Source organism: Hypanus sabinus, chromosome 9 (assembly GCF_030144855.1).
Source record: "Hypanus sabinus isolate sHypSab1 chromosome 9, sHypSab1.hap1, whole genome shotgun sequence".
NCBI lineage: Eukaryota > Metazoa > Chordata > Chondrichthyes > Myliobatiformes > Dasyatidae > Hypanus > Hypanus sabinus.
The window spans coordinates 143049444-143075321 of record NC_082714.1 but is presented as its reverse complement, the minus strand read 5'-3'; the positions used below and the strand labels follow the sequence as shown (position 1 = coordinate 143075321).

Genomic DNA, 25878 nt, shown 5'->3' with positions numbered 1-25878 from the left:
TTCTTCAAGGGTTGTGTTGGGGAGTCAGAGTATAAAGCCACAAACTTTTAATAATAAGTATCAGTTAATCTTTCTTTTATTCATACAGATTCCCTTAACGGCACCAACGCAACTGATTGTTGTTAAAGAAATCCATGGAAGTCTAGGATTCAAAATGATGCTTACCTTGGCATGATGCAAGTCCACGCCGTACATTGAGAGTTTCTTAGCATTTTCTAAAAAGTTCATCTCTGCTTCTCCAGGTGTCATGCCTCTGTGGGAAAATTATAATAAAGAAAAAAATCTTATAGTCTCTGTTGAATACAATGACTTGGAAAACAGACACCAGCACTCAACAGAATAGAACTTCAGGTTTCATAATGATAGCCAATTCTTATCAAATATTTCATTGCTTGAGTTCACCATGTCCCTCGTACCAAAGTAATCATTTCACTGTTTAGTGATAATAGGATTTAGTTCTTTTAAAATCCTTTTCAAAGCTATAATTACAATGGCCAAAGACACTTAGAAATAGATCTTTACTCTCAATGGCTGATGAACAGGAACTTGATAGCATCATCAAAGTGTTGAAAGCAGAAGTGGGTTATTTAGTCCTTCACATCTTCTCCACCATTCCACATCTTCATGGCTTATCCTGTCTTAATGATAACATTCCTGTTCTGTCCACATACCCCATGACATATTGTGTCCAAAAACCTAGCCAACACTTTTCATAAAGATAATGTCTTGCCTTACCACCACCTGAGTGAAGATATTTTTCAGTCCACAGTGGGTGATCCTATCTACCAAGACTCCTATGCCAGCTGAACTTCCCCTGTCAAAACCTTGTACGTTGCCATAAGATCCCCCACTGTCGCAATCCCTCCCCACCCATTTTTCTGAGCTCCAGTGAGAAAAGATCTTGTCGACCTAGTCTCATTATATAATGGTTCTCTTATCCCAGTAAAGAGTCTCATAAGACTGCTGGTATTCAGAGGGACCTTGTACAGGAATCACACAGGCAACATGCTGGTTCAGCAACCAATTAGGAAACAAACAGTTGTTTGCTTTTGTTGCAAGAGAATTTAAGTACAACACGAAAAAGATTTTATAACAATTACATCTGACCCCAGTGAGAATGCTCTTGCAAGATGGAGTGAAAACATCATACCTGTATACAGTATTATAGTCACAACAGAGAGTGTGCAAAGAAGATCACAGATTGGATCCTGGGATGGTGAGTGGAATGGTCAAGGAGATGAAACAGCAGAATTGTGTCTTGAGGAGACATTAAACAGATAAAACATATTCTCTGTATCTCAAGAAAAAAAATAGCTCAGACAGTAGAAATTTGAAGTTAAGTAAGAAAATGACAGAAATACCCAGAGAGACAGGCTGCATTTGTCGAAGAAGTGAGAGAGCTCATAGACAGATCAGGCAGTGTTTGAGGAAGCGAAGATCTGAGTGAATTTTACATTTGGGTAGTTGTACAACAGAACTGGCACTTCTGATACAAACAGAAAAAGAGAATTAACTAAACTTGTTCAATTTGCTATCAAATTCCAATGGCTGTAACATGACATACTTTTTATTGTTCGGAAGGACGAGAAATGATAGTACAACATGGGATGTGATAGGGTAGATGGAACAGTTTATGTTTTATGTGCTAGTCCTCGTTGAGTTTGGTGGCTGAGAGGCAAAATGTTCATAAGCACTCTGATATTCTGTCATTTAAGTTGAGACACTGATTAATCTTGCATGAATCCTCACACAATCCAGAATGGGCCTTGGCAGCTTCAGAGGCTAGCAAGGGAATTTGACAAGACAGTGGTTTTTGATCTTGCAAGCTGACTGCCAACCAAGAACAATACAATCTGATGTGTGGAATAAGTAGTTTAGCAAAGAAGGGAGATTTTTCCAGTGAGGGCAATGTTAACAATAACAGATTGACATTCTATAGTGGCTCAGAGCATACAAGGACAATATAGTTTATTACCTGTAAGTCTTGTGTAGCTCCATCACCCTTTCCTCGAGTTCTTTTGTCTGATTTGGTGCAAAGCGAATCTCACTAACGTAGTCAGGCCCATGCTCCTCAGGATCATAATCTCCCAGTTCTGCCTGAACAGTGTATGAACCCAACAGAGCATGTGTAACGAAAGAGCAAGGCAATCGCCCAGAGATAATATCATCTCTCAGCTGCAGACAAAGATAATACCTGAAGTAGGAAAGAGCCAAGAAAGCAATCACTCATCAAATATTGGCTTACTGCCACTCTGTTCCAGCATACTTAAACTCACCAGTTAGGCATAAAACAGTGCAGCTCCTGTACTGACAAAGCAAGAACCTTCTCTAAATATCAACAAAAAAAACTTGGCAACAAAATCAGCAGGGTATTTATTGCCAGGTCATTTTGGGGACCTGAATTAAACTCCAGCTCAGACCAAGGACATCGAAGTCCATCCTGTCTCCTGGCTGTCAGCACAGTGAGTAGAGCATTTATCATCAAAATATTATTAATCGGCTAATGGAACTCAGAACATATCATGCTGATATTGTGAGAGGAAACATAAACTAAGAGATACTGCAGATGCTGGAAATCCAGAGTAACACATATAAAATGCTGGAGGAACTCAGCAGGTCAGACGGCATCTATGGAGAAGAATAAACAATTGACGTTTCAAGCCACGACCCTCACCCTGATGAAGACTCACGGCCCAAATTCTCGACTGTTCATTCCTTTTCATAAATGGTGCCTGATCTGCCGAGTTCCTCCAGCATTTTGTCTGTGTTATTCGAGGGATTTAGGGATAGAAGGCCTTGACCTAAGGTTGTGATTAAATAGAGACAGGTTTTCCTCTTCTGTGCCTCACCTGAACTGGAGGCAATGAATTCAAACAATACACTCCCAAATGGAAAATATTTCCCAGCGCACAAAATAGGGGTCGCTGATTTTATGGAGCAATTTTAAATCACACTGTGCCACCATGTCATTTAGCCCTAAGGGTACTGATGAAAACGCCACGCATCTTCACTAGGAGCAAGGAGAGCAGTAGTCAGGATTTCACATGAATGAATCATTTTTGTTCAAAGTGCATGTTAGGATTTTTATCTAATAAGTCAGGTTTAACCTTCCACTTGATTTTGTTCAATTCTCTGCCAAAATGAAAGTGGCTTTAGGAAGTTATATCGAGGTTAGGGGAAACTCCAGTCACTTAAATGGTTTACCATTCAAGTGCAAGCCCAAAAGGTCAAGAGTTCACTGTTCAGTGATGCGTTACACATATTCTTGCACTTGACTCAGCTCAGTGGATTTCTGAATGTTTCAGCCGGTGCACTTTATCAAAGTGAAAATTTCTGTCTTTGCAGAGAGAGGGAGTAAGGGAAATGCTCACAGTTCAACAATAATGCTTCAGTTTAATCTCAGCAGTCTTATCACACAGGAAGCACAAAGACCTCTGTTGCCCCACAGGCCTTGCTGGGTTTTGCTTAAAGGTTTGAAGGTTTCAAGAAGGGATTTGACAGCATTGTCAAAAACATGTTCCTTTTGTGTTTCAGTTTCTTTAATTTTGTCTAAATTGGAATAGAAACATACTCTCTTCAAGAAATCTGGATCAATATCTCAGCACCACACATTTCTACACTTTTGAGTGGCAAGCTCTTGTCTCCACTGCAGATGTTCTAGTTTTACAACAAATGAACACAGGTTAAAAACAAGGTGAAAACAAACCCCAGCACTCTGAAAAGGCATCAGTCAAAGCTGCTCTGTGTCAAGTTACAGCACTTGTGACTTGCTTCTGGTTTATCCTAAAAACATAGCGTTAAAAGAATTCACCTCAGCCTGTTTAAAAAAAACATTTTCATGGCTTGTAACTAAACAGAGATTGAATTTTAAAAGTCACAGGAAAGCAGAACACAAAAATCAGGCCAATATATTAGTACCATGAAACAAAGATGTTCATTGTGGTGGATCTTGAAGAACACACATTTGTAATCCCTTTTTCCAAATCAGAGAGAATATTTAAAGGTACGTGACCTTTGTACTTCTTGACCTTGGAAGTGTTCTCTATCAAGCAACAAAATCTTCATTAAAGTTTTTTTTAAGAAGGTACCATTTTAATCGATAAAAATATTTATCTTTAAAATTGAAAGATCAAATTAAAACTGAAATACATCTCCAGAGAGCAGAGTATTATGTTCCTGAATAAATGGTCAAATGTCATTCTAATTGAGTGATGGAAGCTGGTACTCTCGCAACATTTGATAAATATGCTAATATGCAATTGGCTAAGTGCTGGTAAATGGAATTAGTGTAGTTGCATAACTGAAAATCGGCATGGACGCTTTGGGACAGGAGGCCGTATTCTGGACTGGAATCTATTCCTCTACTCTGGACTGGAAGCCAGAGAATCTGTTCAATAAATCCAGTATAAAAAATTCATCAAAAGTAATATTGTCTTAAGAACCCAATGCTCTTTAGGGGAGCCAGAAGAAAGTGGTTGGTTCCTAAACACATTCTGAAGTGGCCATGGAAACCATACGGTTAAATCCAAACTGCTAAGCAAACCACAGCTAAGGAAGCGGCTCGCCATCTCCTCTTCAGGGACAGACAACGCTGCCCTTGCCACCAACATTCAGAGAACAGTTTCATGAGGTTATGAGTCAAAAAAAAAGTCACTAAGCTTACCTCGTGATATCTTCAGAGAGCTGGGTTGGATCTGGAGGATAAAACTTCACTGTGAATGCAAAATGCCAAGGGCCACCTGCAGAATAAAGGAAGGCCAGCCACATGAAATATATAACAAGGACAATGCAAAAGGTAAGTTGTCCTTGTAGATTTGATTGGAATGAATGTGTAAAGAAAGCTAGGGTCTACTTCTGCATGGACCACACAATGAAAAGCTGGTACACTTTCAACCTTTAAACTAAATTACAATTACATGATAAGGGGTGATTTTGCTTAGTAAAGTGTAGTTAGCGAAGAGCCTTGAAAATAGCACAAAAAAAAAGAAACCAAGAGCCAGAGAACCATTGCAACTCTGCCTCGAGGTTAGAAGTAATTTAATGCAGGAATTAAATGAAAATTCTTTTTCATAGAAGAGATTAAAATTGACCTGTTTTATGAGGTTTTCCCAAGAGTCAATGTCCATAGACCTGCTGTGTGAAAGACTTGTTTCAAAACTCAGTCCATGCACTGCAAGGAGTGCATTGTTTTAGTATTGAACACTGCAGAGGCATGTTAATTCATGTTTTAATCCATTCTATGATCTCTAATGGAAAGTGCTATTCTCTTATTTATTATAGAAATAATCTCTAAGTAATTAATGACACTTTAATATTTCATTTTCATGTTTAATTAACCATCTGCTACTTCCCTGCTACATTTTAAATGGGACAGGAATTTTTTCCCCCAATTAAGCAACTAAACAAGATATAAAAGGTTTTTGCCAAGCTTTTTTCCAAGATAACATGTAATGCAAAAATTAATTTATGGCTAAATTCAAGTCATTTGCAGTCAATTATAATGAGACACCTTACAATCAGATTTGTAACCTAAATTTGCAGACCGAATTGTATGTTAATAAAGGACTGACTGTATTCAATAGTTGATAAATCATTAATACAAATTACAATTTGAAGGTGAAGGTTCAATAGCTTTAAAATAGTTTTCACAAAAGCAACTTTAAAAAAATACAACTAACCCTGCCACACAATTTGGTCAGTGTTTTACATTTCTTTATCATAGAAATTTTAAGATAGAAAATTCACTCTTTTTCTAAGACGTAAATCCTAGATAATCTTCAGATTGGATTGAATGGAATTTGGGTTAAGCCTACACTGATTGCCTATATGATCTACTTCATCAAGAGGATGGGTTCAAGCGAAATCAAAAGTCCTACAACATGGCTGTTCTGCTCTGATACAGGAAAAGGTAACAAAGTTTTTCAATAACTAATGATTTTAAATGGGATTTTGGGGAAAGGTTATATTTTTAAACACAGAGCGGCTGTTAGATAAGATTCACTGCTAGATATAGTCACAACACTTAAGAAGCATTGGATAGACAAGGCATAAAAGGATGAACCTAATTAAGGCAAATGGGATTACAGTACATGGCCAGCAAGGACATATAGCCACTTCTGTACTGTGGAACAGTATGGCTCGACCATGGCAAAAATAGAAAGCTAAACGGTTGATGTTCGAATTTGAAAAGTGTTACAAATGTACCACAGCTCTGAGGGGCCGAAGGGTGCGGGGTAACCCCCTTCTTTGTGAGAATCGCAAGATCACTATTGAGTCAGTTCGGGAGACCCAGGAAATGAGAGAAAGACATGCAGAATCCACAAAGAGTTGGAATGTGTCCTGGCCTCCGAAAGGCCAGCTATTGTCTCTTGGAGACGGACTTGTGTATTGCATCCTGTACATGCATCGAAGCCCTAGGCAATGAACCGAGGGGGAGGTTTGCTGGAGGGATTATCTCAACCTGATTGACATCTGAGACCCTGTGAGTCAGGATAAAAGACAGTCTGTGGGAACAGCCCCTCAGACGCACCAGAAGAAATGCTAGCGATCCCGTAATAGCAGAAGCCGGTGGGAAGGCCACGTGCATCCGTTTCCACTTGACCCGGAATCGGTGGGCCTTTACCACAGAAGAACGGTTTTTAGCTAACGACGGGGAAATCAACTCCCAATGACTCTCGAAGGATTGACATCGTAAAAGGAATGGGCAAGTTTTAACCCATCTTTCTCTCCAACCAAAACGCTGCAGCTTGAATGAACTAAAGTGACTTTTATATTTCCATCGGACAATACATTAGCCCCTAGGCAACGATAGAGCTATTTCTTATTGATTATTATTATACCCGCGCTTTTAGATTTAGTATTGATGACGTATATCATCTGTATGTTTGCATTGATATTATTTTTGTGTATTTTTATCAATAAATACTGTTAAAAATAGTACCATCAGACTTCAGCGGACCTCTCTATCTTTGCTGGTAAGTGACCCAGTTACGGGGTACGTAACAAAAGAAAATGACAATGAAGTGCAGACAAGCATAAAAAATGGAACAGAATGGCAAAAGAGAATTCATCACCAGCAAGGTGACAGCATCAATTCCAGAAAGTAAGTAAACCTATAGCATTTAACTGATAATCTTAAATGATGCTGACAGTTAAAGCCATGTTTGTAGGAGCTGTGACAATAAGCAGGTTATGCTGCATACCTGAATGATCACACATCAAATTGTGTGCAGAAGATGGGAGGGTTAAAATAAAACTTATTCCTCAGATTTCCTTAAATAAACTGGTGGTGTGAGAATTATAGACAAAAAGGCATGAAAGACTTACTTCGAATTTGTTTCTTTATATCTTTTGAAGGGTCCAACCAGTTCTGAAAATAATAAAAAGGATCATCAGAAAAACATAACATTAATGTTTTCATGCACCTACTTTTCACATGCGGAAGAGGTAATTGCTCATGACCAAGGTTATTTACAACATCTAAAGCTTTTTAAGTTTTTAATGTGTGACCATATCATTGAAATGCAAAGTGTGTATATTATTCTATAAATACTGTTGTCAAATTGTTTCTTCTGAGAATAATCAGAGGCACTAGCTAAACATGAAACAGTGCTCAACGATTTTGCTTACATATCAGCCATAAAAACAACTGATTATAATTTTTCCTCCAAATGTGTATTTAGCTCTGTAGAGATACATAGACTGTGATTTTAAAAAATTATAATTAAGTGATTGCATTAAGAACGCACAACCTGAGGCAAAACTTCTACAAATGAAGAAAAACTGGCATTATCCACCTCTTCCAGAGATCAGAAGTACTTGTTGTAGCCGTAGCCAAACCCATAAAAAATATCTGAATGTGCAGCTCCAGTGACTAAAAATGTCTCCACTCGTTAATTGCTAGCTCATTTCTTAATAGCACGTTCACAGAGCTTAAAGACAGCAGCGCAGATTTTTATTTTGGAACCATCCAAAATATGTGTAACTATAAAGGAAATGATAAGCTGAAGCTTTTATGGAATGAGAAAAAAATTACACAGACACATAGTATGGTGCAAAAGTCTTAGGCAGCCTAGCTCTATCTATATTTTATATATATATATATATATATATATATATATATATATATATATAAGACTTTGACACAGTACTGTATTTATCAACGTGGAGAGGAGAGTGAGTTTGTAAATCTGGCAGGAGCAAAAGATGTTGGGAAGGACAAGGGTGGAGCATCATGAGAGATGTGTGAGTCAGGTGGCAGAGGAGTGCCAGGGGCAGGGAGTGGCAATTAAAATAAACCCCATTTCTAAGGCAAGCTGGATTTGCAGTTATCATGATTGTTGTTCCATTATAAGTGATGAGCCACACAGTACTATGTGGTTCCTATTTAAGGGTTACTCATTTTATGAGTTTGCACTGGTAATTCTAAAAATGAGATTGCACGTATCACAAAGAGATACACAGTCCTAATCTGATCTCATCAGCAGGATAATTACTACTGCAGCAAACCATTCTACACAATAAAGGTAACAGCAACAGAAACATGGAAGGCAGGAAGTCAGGAGAAAATTGTAGTTTAGAAACCTGTTATTTTTTTAATCCATATTGTAATCATCCACTTCAATCAGCCTCAAATTCACTCACAAATATGCAGTAAGAAATTAAGTGTTATCTCCATTTTCAGGAATTCAGCCAAGGTGGGAATGTAAAACTGATGGTTTAATTTATTGCTCTGCTCCTTCAGTGTTCAACATGAACTACACTGAAAATCATTTCCAAATGCTTGAAGACAACAATCCAAACAGTAATTGTCTTTATTTTACCAATATCTGTTTGCTACAGCAGTTAGATTCCCTCGTGGCTGATTCGTGTGAGAATATGGAGAAGATAAGGGGTACCTATAGAAAGGGGGGGGGGCGAGGGGGTAAGTGTAGCAAAATATGTGGACAGGACCAGGGAGAGGATATGTCACTGGGGAAGTGTAGGAGGACAGGGAACAGGTAACTAAAATAGAACAACAACACACACAAAATGCTGGTAGAACACAGCAGGCTAGGCAGCATCTATAGGGAGAAGCGATGTCGACGTTTCGGACCGAGACCCTTCGTCAGGACTAACCGAAAGGAAAGATAGTAAGAGATTTGAAAGTAGTGGGGGGAGGGGGAAATGCGAAATGATAGGAGTAGACCGGAGGGGGTGGGATGAAGCTAAGAGCTGGAAAGGTGATTGGCGAAAGTGATACCGAGCTGGAGAAGGGAAAGGATCATGGGACGGGAGGCCTCAGGAGAAAGAAAGGAGGGGGGAGGAAGCACCAGAGGGAGATGGAGAACAGGCAAACAACTAAATATGTCAGGGATGGGGTAAGAAGGGGAGGAGGGGCATTAACAGAAGTTAGAGAAGTCAATGTTCATGCCATTATAGAATGCCAGGCAGCATGTGGCAACCACAAAGAAGGAGAACCTTGTGACCACAAGACAATGTGTTCAGCAAAGTATTTTGAGCTACAGACCTATTTCGAGTGTTTTGCTTGCGTCCATACCCATTCCAAGTATTACGCTTGCGTCTATGCTTATTCAGAGTATTTCGCGCGCTTAGCTATGCAATAGCCAATCAATTGATGAATTTGAATCGGTAACCATATTTGTGAATGTAGTACCCTGCTTTTGGGTATAAGTATGACCTTTGTAAACCGACAAATTGGGAGTTGGCTACCTTACGCCCGAAGTGCGTGGGGCTGCAAACTCCTCTCTGAATAAAAACCGTTTCAGAGGTAATTTCGTGTCTCTGGTGTTCTTCCTCAACTGAGCAGGTTAATAATTTCAGATTGACAAGTGTTTGAATTCACTGCCAATCCTCTGATTTGGGACCCGTCTTATGTTATGGTCAGGAGGACATTATTTTGGTATTAGCTGGCTTTTGAAGTCAGAAAATCTGAAAGATTTTCTTTTGGTTGAATCGGAGCCAAAAGGGGTTCAAAATGGGTTAGTTTTCCATGAGGTTTTACCAGTCCAAAATAAATTCTTATTTTTGTATCATATTATAACTACCATGGCTATTAGAACATAGCAGTCTACAGCACATTACAGACCCTTCAGCCCACAATGCTGAGCCGACCACGTAACCTACACTAGAAATTGCCTAGAATTTCCTTACCACACAGATCTTCATTTTTCTAAGCTCCAAGTACCTAAGAGTCTCTTAAAAGACTCTAATATAAAAAGAGTTCAACTTTTGATAATAGATCAATTGAATGCATTTCACAAAGGTGCTCTTAATGTACACAACCATCTTATATATGAGAAAAGCTGCAGATGCTGGGAATCCAAAGCAACACAGAAAATCTGGAGGAATTCAGCAGGTCAGGCAGCATCTATGGAAAAGAGACCCTCAGACCCTCCTTGAGGACAGATGAAAAATCTCAGCCCAAAACATCAACTGTTTATTTATAAACATCTTATATTACATTCAATTATCCAGCATCTGTAACTTTGAATGTGTCTTGGCTTGACAAGTGTGACAGACCATACACTACAAACATCCCATGATATTCTTACTCGTGATTGCTACTCCCTCGTGGCCCCAATGACACAAGCTCCACCCTGCCCGGCAGTGTTTTGTGTGTGGAATTTGCACATTGTCCTGCTGACTTCATGTATTCTCTTCATGTGCTCCAGTTCCTTCCTTCATCCCAAAACTCTGAAATCCATTAGGTTTGCTGGGCATTATAAATTACTCCAGAGTGTACGCAAGTGGAAAAAAATGGGGAGACATAAAGAGTTAAAGTCAGTGAGTAGCTATTAGCTGATGCTAATATTTGGTATCTCCTGTACCTCATAATGAGATCACAGAGTGCATATTCATGATCTTCTGCCGCCACAACCCATTCACTTCAGGGTTCGATGTGTTGTGCATTCAAAGATGCTCTTCTGAACACCACTGTTGTAACATGGTTTATTTTGAGTTACCGTTGCCTTCCTGTCAGCACAAACCAGTCTGGTTGTTCTTCTCTGACCTCTTTCACCCTCAGAAATGGCACTCACTGGATGTTTGTTGATCATTGCACCATTCTCTGTGGACTCTAGAGACTGCTGTGCAAGAAAATCCCAGATCAGCAGTTTCTGAGATACTCAAACCACCCTGTCTGTATTGGAGTATAAAGTTGCATTGTTTGCTGTGTAACCAAAACTATGTAGTCAGCTTTGTATTTGCTATGTATGTATCCAATTTAGTAGGAGAATGAAATCTCTGTATTGTCTCTGTACTATTGAACACATCAGTGACTTAAGAATGCAGCCAAATAAGAAGATAATGTTGTGTTAATGAGAGGCTAGCTAAGAGCTAACTGTGGCCAGGGATGAGGTAACACATGGCCCAAAAAGTAGATTAGAACATGATTAAGTTAATGGGTAGAAACAATAGTGGGAAGTCGGGAGCTGATGTACTTGTGATAAGCAACTGTAGACCGATTGGATATGCTCATGCAACTAAACCAGGAGATTGCTATAAAAAAATGCTATGTACAAGGATCGGTGGGCAATCAGCGACTAGCTCACTGACTGTCTCAGCTTTGATTTGCAAATTAAAGTTTAACACTTCTTCAAGAATCTTCTGCATCTCCTGGTCTTTTGTGGGGCACAAGAAACCAAGACATCTGGCACCAACAATCATTCAATGGTCATAGTCACTTAAATCACATTTCTTCCCATCTGATGTCTAGTCTCTTCATCATGTCTGCATGCTTTTGTATATTGAGTCGCTGCCATATGATTGGCTGATTAGATATTTACATTAATAGCAAGTGTACAGGTGTACCTAATAAAATTGATGAACACAAGGCAGTGGATGTTGTCAACATGAGCTTTAGCAAGGCACTTGACAAGGTTCTGCATTGGAGGTTGGTCAAGAAGGTTTAGTCGCTAGGCATTCACGTTGAGATAGTAAATTGGGTTAGACTTCGACTTTGTGGGAGAGTGAGAGAGTGGTAGTAGATGGTTGCATCTCTGACTGAGTGGCCTGTGAAGTTGAGTGCTGGTTCTGTAGTTGTTTATCATCTAGTTCAATGATCTGGATGATAATGTGGCTAACCGGATCAACAATTTTGCAGATAACTCCCAAGACTGGGGGTGTAGTGTACAGCAAGGAAGGCTACTATGGCTTGCAGAGGGATCTACATCAGATAGAAAAATGGCAGATGGAACTTAATTCAGACAAGCGCAAAGTGTCACCATCTGGCAGGGCCTACCAGGGTAGGTCTTACACAGTGAACAGTAGAGCACTGAGGACTGTGGTAGAACAAAGAGATCTGGGAATACAGGTCCACAATTTGTTGAAAGGTAGATAGGGGCTCAAAGAAAGCTTTTGGTACATAGGCCTTCATAAATCAATGCCTTGAGTACAGGACATGGGATGTTACATTGAAGTTATACAAGACATTGGTGAAACCTAATTCAGAGTATTGTGTGCAGTTTTGGTCACCTACCTACAAGAAAGATAAAAGTAAGATTGAAAGAGTACAGAGAAAATTTTAAAGGATGTTGCCGGGTTTGGCAGACCCGAGTTAAAGGGAAAGATTGAATAGGTTAGGAATTTATTCCTTAGAACCTAGAAGATATAGAGGAGATTTCATAGAGGTATACACATTATGAGCAGTATAGATGGGGTAAATGCAAGCAGGTTGTTTTCCACTGCGGTTGGGTGGCAGTATAGAGGTCATAGGTTAAGGTGAAAGCTAAAAAGGTTAAGGAGAACTTGAGAGTAAACTTCTTCACGCAGAGAGTTGTGAGAGTGTGGAACAAGCTACCAGCGCAAATGGTACATGCCAGCTTAATTTCAAACTTAAGAGATGTTTGGACAGGTATGAACTGGCGTGAGTATTCAAGAACATTTTCAAGCTCTCACTGCTACGGGCGGAAGTTCTCACCTGCTTCAAAAAGGCAGCAATTATACCAGTAACTAAGAAGAACACTGTGAATTGCCTTCATGACTATTGCCGGGTAGCACTCACATCGAGAATGATGAAATGCTTCAAGTGTTGGTTAGAACTAGAATGGACTTCAGCCTCAACAAGGACTTGGACCCACTGCAATTTGCCTGTTGCCACAATAGGTCAATGGCAGATGCAATCTCAATGGCTCTTCACACTGTCTTAGACCAACTGGACAACACAACATGTCAGGATGCTGTTCATGGACTATAGCTCAGCATTTAACACCATCATTCCAACAATTCTGATTGAGAAGTTGCAGAACATGGGCTTCTGTACCACCCTCTACAACTGGATCCTCGACTTCCTAACTGGATGACCACAATCTGTGCGGATTGGTGGTAACATATCCTCCTCGCTGACGATCAACACTGGTGCACCTCAGGGGTGCGTGCTTAGCCCACTGCGCTGCTCTTTATATACTCAAGACTCCCAGAGCTAAAATACTATTTATAAATTTGCTGATGATACAACCATTGTTGGTAGAATCTCAGGTGGTGACAAGAGGGTGTACAGGAGAGAGATACGCCAACCAGTGGAATGGTGCCGCAGCAACGACCTGGCACTCAATGTCAGGGAGACGAAAGAACTGACTGTGGACTTCTGGAAGGGTAAGATGAAGGAACACATACCAATCCTCTTAGAGGGATCAGAAGTGGAGAGAGAGAGAGAGCGCAGTTTCAAATTCCTGGGTGTCAAGATCTCTGAGGACCTAACCTGGTCCCAACGTATCAATGCAGTTATAAATAAGGCAAGACAGTGACTACAATTCATTAGGAGTTTGAAGAGATTTGGTATGTCAACAAAAACACTCAAAAACTTCTACAGATGTATCGTGGAGATCATTCCGACAGGCTGCATCACTGTCTGGTATGGGGGGGGGGGGGTGTTGTTAGCTACTACTCAGAACTGAAAGAAGCTGCAGAGGGTTGTAAATGTATTCAGCTCCATCTTAGGTTCTAGCCTACAAAGACCCAGGACATCTTCAGGGAGCGGTGTCTCAGAAAGGCAGTGTCCATTATTAATGACAGTCCAGCACCCAGGACATGCCCTTTTCTCACTGTTACCATCAGGTAGGAGATACAGAAGCCTGAAGGCACACACTCAGTGATTCAGGAACAGCTTCTTCCCCTCTGCCATCTGATTCCTAAACGGACATTGAACCCTTGGATACTACTTCACTTTTTTTATTTTGTGTTTTTTTTCTTCTATATAATGTATTGCATTGAACTGCTGCTGCTAAGTTAACAAATTTCACGTCACATGCCGGTGATAGTAAACCTGATTCTGACGTGGATGGTGGGGGTACGAAGGACTATGTTCCCAGTGCAGGTCAATGGGAGTAGGCAGTTCAAATGGCTCAACCTGGACTAGATTGGCCAAAGAACCTGCTTCTTTGTTGTACTTTTCTATAAAACTGAAGTGGCCACTGAGTGTAAGTTAGTCAAAAGGCCCATTTTCATGCTCTATGATGCTATAACTAGTTCTATATCCGACAATAATAGAGGGATTTCTTCTGCACTCGACATTAAACTAATTGGAATTCTTCTTCGAGGTTGGTTTTTGGAAGGCACTGTGAAATAGAAGTCCTTTTTGTTTTCTCCAACTACAGGGAATCACTATAATGGCTTGTGTACGTTTTGCACTGCTGCATGGACGACTGAGAAAAAACAGTGATAGATGGAATTATGCTGCTTACCTTCTGACTTTCAGAGTCACAGAACGTCAGACCATAGTAGTCCTTCTCCAGCAGGTTAAGGTGCTCACAGACCAGATCAAATAGCATTTGGCCTTTGGCGCGCTTCTGTGAATTGGATAAAAATTACAGCATTACAAAACACAGGGAGATCATAAAGTATTTCTGTCTCACATTTAAAAAAACAAAGCCCATTCTCAGGGGTCAAATTACAGACTAGATTAAAAGTATTCATGGGCCACTGTTAACATTGTAACAGCTGTGTAGGCTGGCTACAGATCTTCTTTGCAAAGTTATTTCAGCTTTTGGCCTAAATCTGAATGGTCGGAGCTCTCAGATTTACAGGGATCTCTGAAGTCCAGGATTTGAGATAAAACAGAAAGATCTGACTTGCCAACTCCTGTGCCCCAAGATGGATAAATAATACCTTATAGCTCGTGCTCTGATCTATAAAAAAGTCTTGCAGAAGAAGGGAAAGATGATGCATTTTGAATATTTGACTGCCTCTCCTGGAATAACATTTACTGATAGGACAAGGCAATAGATCCGGCCACTGAGCTGATAAGAGTGGGAAACTTTAATGAGTTTCACAAATCACAGGCAGACTCCGATGCACATTGCCAATGATACGTGCTGAGGATATATTGCCCTTGCAACAGCCTTCACATATCAAATGAGTTCTGTTCTCTTATATCACATTGCACAATTCCATGGAAGTCTGAAGAAGAAACTGGCTTTAAAGTAACAGTTACCAGTTTTGGTGTAAAAGTTCACACAGCTGAAAATTACACTGATCTGTGACCAGAGGTACAACTATTGATTACCTGGCTATACTCTACAGCTCCTCATGGGCTAACAAACTCAGATTTTCAGAATCAGTAGGTAGTGATTTCACCAGAAGGATGCACGTAGTCAGGATGCACAACCACTTCTCCCTCTCCTTTATCCTCAACACAGGTGCCCCCTCCCCTCTCCCCCCCAGGGTTGTGTGCCAAGCCCATTGCTGTACTCTCTGTTCACACATGACTGCATGGCCAAACAGCCGAGTAATCATGCTGTCAAGTTCGCAGTTGATAGGACAGTGGCAGGGCTCATCACCAACAGCAATGAGACGGTCTACCTCGAGGAGGTGAAAGAGCCTGAGGCCTGGTGCCAGGAAAATGACCTCTTCCTTATTGTCAACAAGACAAAGGAGATGCTTATCAACTTCAGGAGAGCTCGCACCCCTCACCCACCCCTTTACATCTGCGGCACAGCAGTGGAAACTGCAAGCAGTTTCAAACTCCTGGAGTAAACATCTCACATGATTTCTCAAGGTCCCAGAACAGATCCTACACAGGAAAGCTCATCAATGCCATTATTTTCTGAGAAGTCTGATGAGAGCTGCACTACACACAACTATACTCGATGTCATTCTACAGCTGTGCAATAAGGAGCAATAAGGAACTTGCTGCATCACTGCATGGTACAGAAACTGCACTGCAGCAGACAGGAAGGCTCTGCAACAGGCAGTCAAAACTGCCCAAAGCATAACCTGCACAAATCTATCCACATCAAGGACACAGATACACCCACCCTGTTCATGGACTGCTTGTTCTGCTCCCAGCAGGGTGAAGGCTAGGTAGTATCCACAACGGGACCATCCGATACAAAACCAGTTACTTTCCCCAAGCAATAAGGCTGATCAACACGTCCACCCACTAACCCATCCCTCCACACTCCCCACCACTACTTTATTATTTCCTGTCAGTCACCTATTATACAGACACTCTTGTGCCCAGTCCACAGTGTTACACATACGATCAATGTATATGAGCTATATTATGTATTTACATATTTTTTTAAAAAATTTATTCTTTATCTTTCGTGTTTTTTCATGCTGCATCGGATCCCTAGCAACAATTATTTCATTCTCTTTTATACTAGTATACAGAAAATAACATTAAACAATCTTGAATGATTGCATTGTGTGTGTCATCATCTATTTTTGCCCTCCACTGAAGCAAATGCATTTGATGTCTAAAGGACAGTACAATTTCAAGGTTCTCTCCGCTCACTTGACATTTTTTGCTTAACTTTCAGCAGTCTTTTCACGTTGTATTTCTCAGATTTCATTACCTCTTTCAGATTTGACCGAGATGTCTTCGGTGTGTTGTTGAACCATAAAATTACAGAACATTGAAAAATAAACACTCAGAAGCACTGGCAACACAATTACACATAAACTGATTCCTTCTAACTTGACAGCTAAATTGTCGAGAAGCCAACAGAAGTTGAAGTCAGATTTCTTGAGGTGCTTAGGAGTGAACTAGCTGCCTCCCTTTTATGCCTTAACACAAAAAGAGAATTACTTACTTTCATCTAATTGCCTTCAGTAGTACCCTGATTAGCATGAAACTCTTCAAGTTTATTTAACACTTATTCATCCACTTAACTAGAATCATAACAGGGTGCTACAATCTACAGGAATATTTTTCATGGGTTGTTCTTTAACAGTTGCCATTTTCTTAATCTTTATTCCTATAGGCTCTGTGATTTTCTGGAGACAGCCAAGTTATTTTAAAAACAGTATCATAAAAATGGTATAACATTATCACTGTGCTACGAGGTTTGTTAACACTGGTTCATCCATGGGGGAGCTGCAATCAAAAAGATTGTTTGTCGTGGACTGTTCTTTAACTGCTGTCTTTGTTTTCAACTTTTATTTCTGCAGGCTCTGGGATTTTAAGACAAAAAAAGCATGTTAGTGTCATAAATATGGTAATATACACAAAATGCTGTGGAAACTCAGCAGGTCAGGCAGCATCTATGGAGGGGAGTAAAAAGCCATTTCAGGCCAAGACCCTTCATCAAGGTGAAAGGTGATGGTCTGAAACATCGGCTCTTTATTCCTCACCGTAGATGCCGCCTGACCTGCTGAGTTCCTCCAGAATTTTGTTCCTATCGCTCTGAATTTCGAGCATCTGCAGACTCTCTCCAGATTTTAAAAATGGTACAAATGATCACTTTGTGGCCACAGTATTGCACTCCAAAAATGATACTGATGCTTGTTTCCCCCAAAATTAATGCAAAATGAAATTGAGATAATTTGCAGCATTGAAGCCAAATTTTATAAGCTTACCTGTAACTGATATCTCCGATTTGTTCTGAATTCAAGTCAAAGCTCAAAATAGTTGCATCGGAGTATAATATAGCCAGAGCATTAGCAAACCATACACTACAAAATGATTACTTCATTGCTGCAGTATTAAAGGACACCTGTTATACAGACTAGCATAGGAAATATAACAGTCATAGAGTCAGTGTTATACAGCAAGGCCAACTCATACATGCCAATTAAGATGTACATTCACACCATTTCCATCTTAATACCGCAGATGAATGACAGATAAAAGCCATTATGTACCTCAGTTTCATGCTGATTTGTCCCCAAAACAATGTAGACTTAATTTGTATCCTTTTTCTAACCTTCATGTTTTTCAAACACAAGAAAATCTGCAGATGCTGGAAATCCAAAGCAACACACACAAAATGCTGGAGGAACTCAGCAGGCATTTATGGAAAAGAGTAAACAATGAACATTTTGGGCTGAGATGATGAAGGGTCTTGGCCTGAAAAGTCGACTGTTTACTCTTTTCCATAGATACTGTCTGGCCTGCTGAGTTCCTCCAGCATTTTGTGTGCGTTACCCTCAAGATTCTGTTTTTGTTTTGTTTTGAATATAGTCTGTACAAATCCTGTTGTTTTGCTTTACACAGAATCCCCTTCTTCAGTATTTCACAAGAGGCACTGATGTGCAGGTATTGATTTCCAACTTTGAGCATTGCCAGTGGAACATCATTAACCTGAAAGCTGATTTTTATTTGCTCTGGATAAGACATTGGAAAATCATGGATTGTGTATTCCTTGTATCCTGAATGTAGAGTGCCCCATTCAGAGGTCCTATTTTGTGTTCATGAAATCAAATCAAGACTCCTGTTTTTTTAACATTCTTGGAACTAATTTGCTTTAAATTTTATTAGCTTCCAAACACTTCATTGCTGAAAGGATCAAATGCAATTTTAATTATCCATTAACTAAGCGGTACTGCAAAATAGAAACATCATGTACATTGTGTTGATGGGTCTGCAAGGAATGTCTCTAAACAGGATAAGGACTGCTAGTTATTATCTCTCAGACAAAACAGGCCAATGTGCAAACTAACCTGTAATAGCTGAAGCAAAACACATTGCACAACTTCCAATTTCCATTACAATTAGTGACACGTGAAGAAATCCGATCTGCCCTACTTTTGATTGCACTTTGAATGAGTGGACCAAGTGTAAATTATAAATCAGTTCAGCTAACCTCAGGCAACTTGGAACCCTGTGATACTTGTTAGGCATCTAATCACAGATGAATTGACTCATAATAGCATTCCATCCCATGTCATGCAGATCAAAGACTGATAAGAAAAATAGAAGAAAATGCTGGAATTAGTCAGGGTGTCAGAGAGCCAACAAGAAGAGAAAAATAGAAGTCAGCAATCTGAAACATTAACTTCAAGGGGGCTGCGAATGAGATGGAAATAGAAATTCTGGAAATATTCAGCAGGACCACCAGCATCTGAAGAAAGAGAAACAGGGATGATGTTTCAGGACAATGATCTTTCATCATAACTGGGAATGGAGGTACCTCTCACCAAAGATTCTAGCAAATTTCTATAGGTGGAGAGCATTCTAACTGGCTGCATCAGCACCTAGTATGGAGGGACCATGGCAAAGGATCCAAAAAAAGCTGCAGAGGGGTGAAAACTCAGCTCCATTGTGGGCACTAGCCTCCACAGCATTGAGGACATCTTCAAAAGACAATGTCTCAAAAAGGCAGCATCCATTGTTAAGGACCCCCATCACCAATGACATGCTCTCTTCTCATTGCTACCATCGAGGATGAGGAGCCTGAAGACACACTCTCAACATTTCAGGAACAGCTTCTTCTCCCCGACCAGATTTCTGAACAGACAATAAGCCAATCCATGAACACTACCTCGCAATTTTCCCTATCTTTTTACATTACTTATTTTGTGTGTGTGTGTGTGTGTACACACAGGTGTCCCCCGTTTTTCAAACGTTCGCTTTACGTCAACTCGCTGTTACGAAAGACCTACATTAGTTACCTGTTTTGACTAACAGAAGGATTTTTCACTGTTACGAAAAAAGGCAGCGCGCGCCGAGCAGCCAAATTCCTCCCCCAGAACTGCATTCTAGCCAGCATTGCTTAAACACGTGCCTGTGAGCATCTATGCTTTATGTCGATTTATTTTGTGCATCCGTTAGCAAGATGAGTGCTAAGGTATCAGAAAAGCCTAAAAGAGCGCGTAAGGGTGTTATACTTAGCGTAATACCAGACATAATTAAGCATTTCTATTGTGGTGAACGAATTAAGGACATAGTGAGTTTGGCTAAGGGTTTGTGGAAGCTGGCGAAGATCATGCTGAAGAGGTTTTGGCATCCCATGACCAAGAACTGAGAGATGAAGAGCTGATGAAGAGAAAAGGATTACAATTGAAGCCAAACGCAGTAGCAAATGGCCCGAAAGTGAAGACATCCAGGAACTGAACATGAAGCAATTGCGTCAGATTTTCGCTGCCATTGACAACACTGCAATGATTGCAGAAAAATATGACTTTAATTTTGAAAGGGTACATAGGTTTAGGGCATATTTGCAGGATGGTTTATGCTTACAAAGAACTGTATGATAGAAAAATGAGTGAGACTAAGCAGTCAAGCATACTGTTGTATTCCAAGCCTTCCACATCAGCCACAGCAGACGATGAAACTCGACCTTCGACATCGAGGCAGGCAGACATAGAAGAAGGTGACCTGCCCGCCCTGATGGAAACAGACAACGAAGAGATGACACCCCAGTGTCCCACCACCCCAACCTCCGACGACTCAGCCTAACAAACCATCATCAGTGTCCTCACTGTCTTCCCGATTCCGGTAAGTGAAACTACACTGGGCGTACATTATCTCTACTTTATACAGGCTGTGCATTTTTATGTGTCATTCGGTCGCTTCATAGCTTAAAGGTTACTGGAAAGAGTGCTTCTGCCGGGAGCGCTTGTGCCGTGTGTTTCTGCCGGGAGCGCTGCCGAGAGCTCTTGTGTGAGATTTTCGCTGCGGTGGACAGCGCTACAAAAATTGTAGAAAAGTATTCCTACATTATATAGGCTGTGTATTTATCAAATCATTCCTGCTTTTACTATGTGTTACTGTAATTTTAGGTTTTGTGTTATTTGGCATGATTTGGTAGGTTATTTCTTGGGTCTGCGAACGCTCACAACCTTTTCCCATATAAATGAATGGTAATTGCTTCTTCACTTTACGACATTCCGGCTTACGAACCGTTTCATAGGAATGCTCTACCTTCAAATAGCGGGGGAAACCCGTATATATATATTTCTTTCTCATTGTAATTTGCAGTACTTTTTATGTATTGCAGTGCATTGCTGTCGGAAAACAATAAATCTGACAACAGCGATACTAAGCCTGTTTCTGATTCTGATTTCACAATGCAAAGGCAGGAAAAGTAAAGAGAGAACCAAGAGGGACACTTTCAGTCACATTGCAAACAGACAGATTAAATGACAGAAGTGATGATGGTGCAAGATGATAATGCAGAATGAGGAGCAAATGTAGAGCAATTGCCCAAAATTGAAGGATTTTGGCAAGAACATTTGGCAAGGAAAATGGAATAAAAGTTGAATGAAGAAGAAAATAAAAGAATGGAAAATTGATTATCTAAAATTGTAACACTGAGTCCAGAAGACTGTATTGCCTGAAGAAACTGAGACAATGGTCCAAGCTTTGATTGAGCTTTGTCAATCATCACATACTGTATTAGCCCTTGACTGAAACTCACTTGGACATTGGTGAAAACAGGTTCTGCTTCTCATCCAACTTCCAAGCCCTGAAATGTTAAACCCCATACGGTGACAGGGATTGCTAAATCAAACAATGGAATCGGAAAGAGATCCAACATCACTGGCATGTGTTGTGAAATTTGTTAACTTTGTGACAGCAGTATAATGCAATACATGATAAATATTGAGAGAAAACTACATTACACTAACTATATGAACATATATTAAATAGTTAAATTAAGATAGGTAGTGCAAAAACAGAAATTCTTTAATAAGTATAGAGGTAGTGCCATGGGTTTGATGTCCATTTAGAAATCAGATGGCAGAGGGGAAGAAGTGGTTTCTGAATTGCTGAGAATCTGCCTTCAGGTTTCTGCATCTCCTTCCTAATGGTAACAACGAGAAGAGGCCATATCCTGGAAGGTGGGGATCCTTGATGATGGAAGCTGCTTTTCTGAGATACCATTGCTTGAAGATATATTGGATATTATGGGGGCTTGTACCCATGATGGAGCTGACAAATTTTGCAATTCTCTGCAGCTTATTTCAATCCCGTGCAGTAGCCCAGTATCCACCACCACACCCCCACCAGACAGTGATGCAGCCAAACAGAAAACTTTCCATGGTACATTTGTAGAAGTTTCAGTGTTTTAGGTGATAAGCCAATTCTCCTCAAACTTCTGTAGAAGTTTCAGTGTTTTAGGTGATAAGCCAATTCTCCTCAAACTCCTGATGAAATATCACCACTATCTTGCTTTCATTATAGCTGCATTGCTATTTTGGGACCAGGTTAGATCCTTAGAGATACTGACACCCAAATTTACAGATGGCATTTGAACTATGTCTGGCCACACAGTCAAGGGTACAGAGAGAGTAGAGCAGTGGCATAAGCACACATCCCTGAAGTGTGCCAGTGTTGATCGTCAAGGAGGTGGAGATGTTATTACAAATCCGCACAGATTGTGGCCTTCTGGTTAAGAGTTTGAGGATCCAGTTGCAGAGGGAAGAGCAGAGACCCAGGTTCTGTTGCTTTTCAATCAGTATTATAGGAAAAATGGTATTAAATGCTAAGCTCTAAGTCAACGAACAGCATCTGGACATAGGAATTTGTATTGTCCAGGTGACCCCTGCACTGCCTCTCCCTGGAGAGCCATTGAGATGGTGCCCACTGGAGACGTACTGTGATGAATGGCAAATTGCAGTGGGTTCTGGTCCTCACTAAGGCAGGAGCTGATTCTAGCTATGACCAACCTGTCGAAGCATTTCATCACCTTAGATGTGACCAGCTTTACTTTTGCACCATTTCGTTGCCTGCCAGATTACATGTTTTAAATGTCTTAAATGAGAGCTGCACAAGATTAGAGCTCTATGGGTAAGAAGGTGCTGGTTTTGCAAGTAAAAAGGTTGGTGTTTGTCTTCATTTTTCAAGTAAAAAGCTGTTGTTTGATGCTAGTGAAATAGGACGTAGGATGAAGGATTGGAGATGTGTAAACTGTCCACAGGCTTTGGCCAGGAATCTGTAACAAACACTGTAATGATAATAAGGATTAATTTGTGTGGGTTAGGATCTCTGAAACATCCCATTCGACTTGCATTAGTTCCTGCTGCTCATCACCATGTCCTGCAGCAAAACTCATGCAAACTACTGCATTGTAAAATTGAGACCGTGTCATCAAGTCCACTTGTGAGGTGCAAGTCTGGACTTGTACAATGTCTGGTATGTGAGCCTGTGGTGATGGAGGTGAACGTCAGATCGACAGAGGTAATTAGTGATGTTATGGTGGGTGGTGCAGGCTAACTCAGACACAAGACTGCCAGTGTTGTTAGTGTGACCGTGACTTCAAAGATGTACTCACTGACCTTAAACACTGGGGGAGGACCTAATCCACTTCTATCACCACATACAAATCCTCAGGCTTTGGTTTCTGACACTGACCACCACTATTTTAGGAGCACATTTCTGGAGGGTCTGTAAATTTAATGCACCTTGTCCACAACCCTCTTCCCACACCCAAGGACTCCAGTAGATCTAGTAAAGCTAGAGCTGAGTCTCCTACAATTATCAGGTCAGATTCACCTCCAGAATGACCACTGACACCTGCACAAACCGACAAAGGTCCAGCACATCACAGGAAATGCCCTTCCCACCACGGAGAACATGTACAAGGAGCACTGGCCCTGTGACAGCAGCATCCATCATCAAGAACCCCACCATCCAGGCCAAACTCTCTCCTCACCGCTACCATTGAGAAGGCACACAAGCTTTAGATTGCACAACACCCAGTTCAGGAACAGTTATTCCCCTTCAACCAACAGGCTCCAACATGGTAACATCACTCACCTCAGCACTGAAATGATTCCAGAACCTGTGGACTCACTTTCACGGACTCAGTATTATTTATTGTTCTTACTTGCACATGGGTTGTCTGTCTGTCTGTGTGGAGTGTTTCACTAATTCTATTGTGTTTCTTTGTATCTAGTGTGAATGCCCGTAAGAAAAATAAATCTCAGGGTTGTATTTGAGGACATACACGTACTTTGATTATAAATTTACTTCAAACTTAGAACAGCCTCCCCTCCACAAGGTACAAACTTGCTTCACCTTGAGCAAAACACTCAGGATACTACTGTCCTGGGAAATGACAGGGTTCTTCAGAGAGCATAGTTATCTTGCTACCTGCACTAGTCAATGAATTCAGGACAATCTTACCTTTAGATCCTCTTACTTACGCCCAGAGCTACTGAGATAGGACACCAGGCTCCACCTGGAAGCAAATCTCCTGTTCTAAGTTGCAGAGACAAAAGCAGTGTAATTAAATATTACATTGCATCTTGATTTAAAATAATGCTTCTTCTTTTATATTTAGTTACCTTGCACTATCATTTCATCTCTCTGCTATCTACATGACCGGAAACCTTTGCTTTTGTTCTATTTTCCCTTTGCTCTACATCAAATGCAATCATCTCCATTCCCAGTTATGATAAAATGCCATTGTCCTAAGGTATTTAACTGAGCGACAGCAAGACAACTCAGATAAGGTGGGGGCTGAATCAAAATATTGTAACCCTGATCTGGATGAGCTCTCTTTCCAGACGTTCTACAAAAAAAAAATCATTTGACAGAATGTTACCACGAGGCTGCAGAGGCTTCCTCTGAAAGCTTTTGAATGGAACGACTAGCAATACCACTACAATTTAATCTGCGCAAAGAAAGGACAAATTTGAAATTCAACTACTCTTCTGCAATGCTGCAGCTGGGATCTCGATCTGAACGATGCGCAGGCCCGACATATTGTGCATGCATTCACTGTTTAATAGTGGTTTAGTTCATCTTTCATTCTGATTATCTTCATTAAATCTGATAAGACTTGAATAAAGGGCAAAATTACACCAGTGGCCTGAAGGTACCTGGAACAGTAATGCATGAAAGTGAGAAATATTTGGTAAGAAAAGATCAAAGTCCCTTTGGTCTTTCTCAATCATGCTGGTCATTGAATAATTATTGTAATCCATCTCTATCAATTAGTCTACAACAGACCCAGTCATGACTGGAGGAAAATCCCACTGGTGAAAAGCTTTGGAAAGGATCCAAAGTCTCTCACTCGGGTCTCCAATTCCATATCGCATGACGTTGGTAATAGGGAGCTGGTGCCACAGATAGGGAAGATGGGAAAATTAAAAACAAAAATCAAGAAAATGTATTTGGAAGTATAGATGCATTGAATTCCAATAGTCGAGCAATTAATATTGGAGTTATTAGAGCAATGTATCTTTACCGCGGTCACATTACATCTCTTTGTCACAGGGATAATAAACCATTTAACCTAAATAGCCTAAAGTCTCCATTAAATGAGCACTTAGAGAAAAATCACATTATGCAGATATAAGCCACCATTGTCAAGAGTTTAGAGGCTAATGTGATAGCTAAGAACTATATCATCTTTTATTGGAATTGAAAACATCTTTTTTGTAAAGACAAAATGCAGAATGGAGAACAGCAAAGCAGAGAAACTGAAATAGAAACAAATTGCTGGCAAAACTTCTCAAAACCTGTGGCAGGAAAGAGTCACCTTCAGATGCCTCAGGCATACTCAGCCTTGTGATTCACAGTACCTTTTGCGATCAGAGGCTGGTTTGTCTGGAAAGGTGGGTAACATCCCTGACATATTTTTCTTAAATTGGCTTGACAAATAGCCTTGCATTTCCCACAAGGCCCTGATTCCAGCCAACATAGTTCTCTGATCCACGCCACCAAACCCCACAATAAGTTTGTGGTCCTCTTAAATGATTATCCAC

General features: G+C 40.4%; 1 protein-coding gene across 12 annotated transcripts in view; it reads right to left on the bottom strand.

The window, feature by feature from the left end:
• LOC132399867 (band 4.1-like protein 1) overlaps positions 1-25878 on the bottom strand; it is a 290816-nt gene that overhangs the window by 71817 nt on the left and 193121 nt on the right. For all 12 annotated transcript variants that reach the window (XM_059980728.1, XM_059980721.1, XM_059980718.1 and 9 more), the window contains 5 exons: positions 14682-14786; positions 7327-7369; positions 4664-4739; positions 1976-2194; positions 166-253 (listed from right to left, as the gene is read on the bottom strand). In XM_059980728.1, the coding sequence (XP_059836711.1) occupies positions 166-253; positions 1976-2194; positions 4664-4739; positions 7327-7369; positions 14682-14786 (531 nt within the window). The remainder of the gene's footprint in view (positions 1-165; positions 254-1975; positions 2195-4663; positions 4740-7326; positions 7370-14681; positions 14787-25878) is intronic.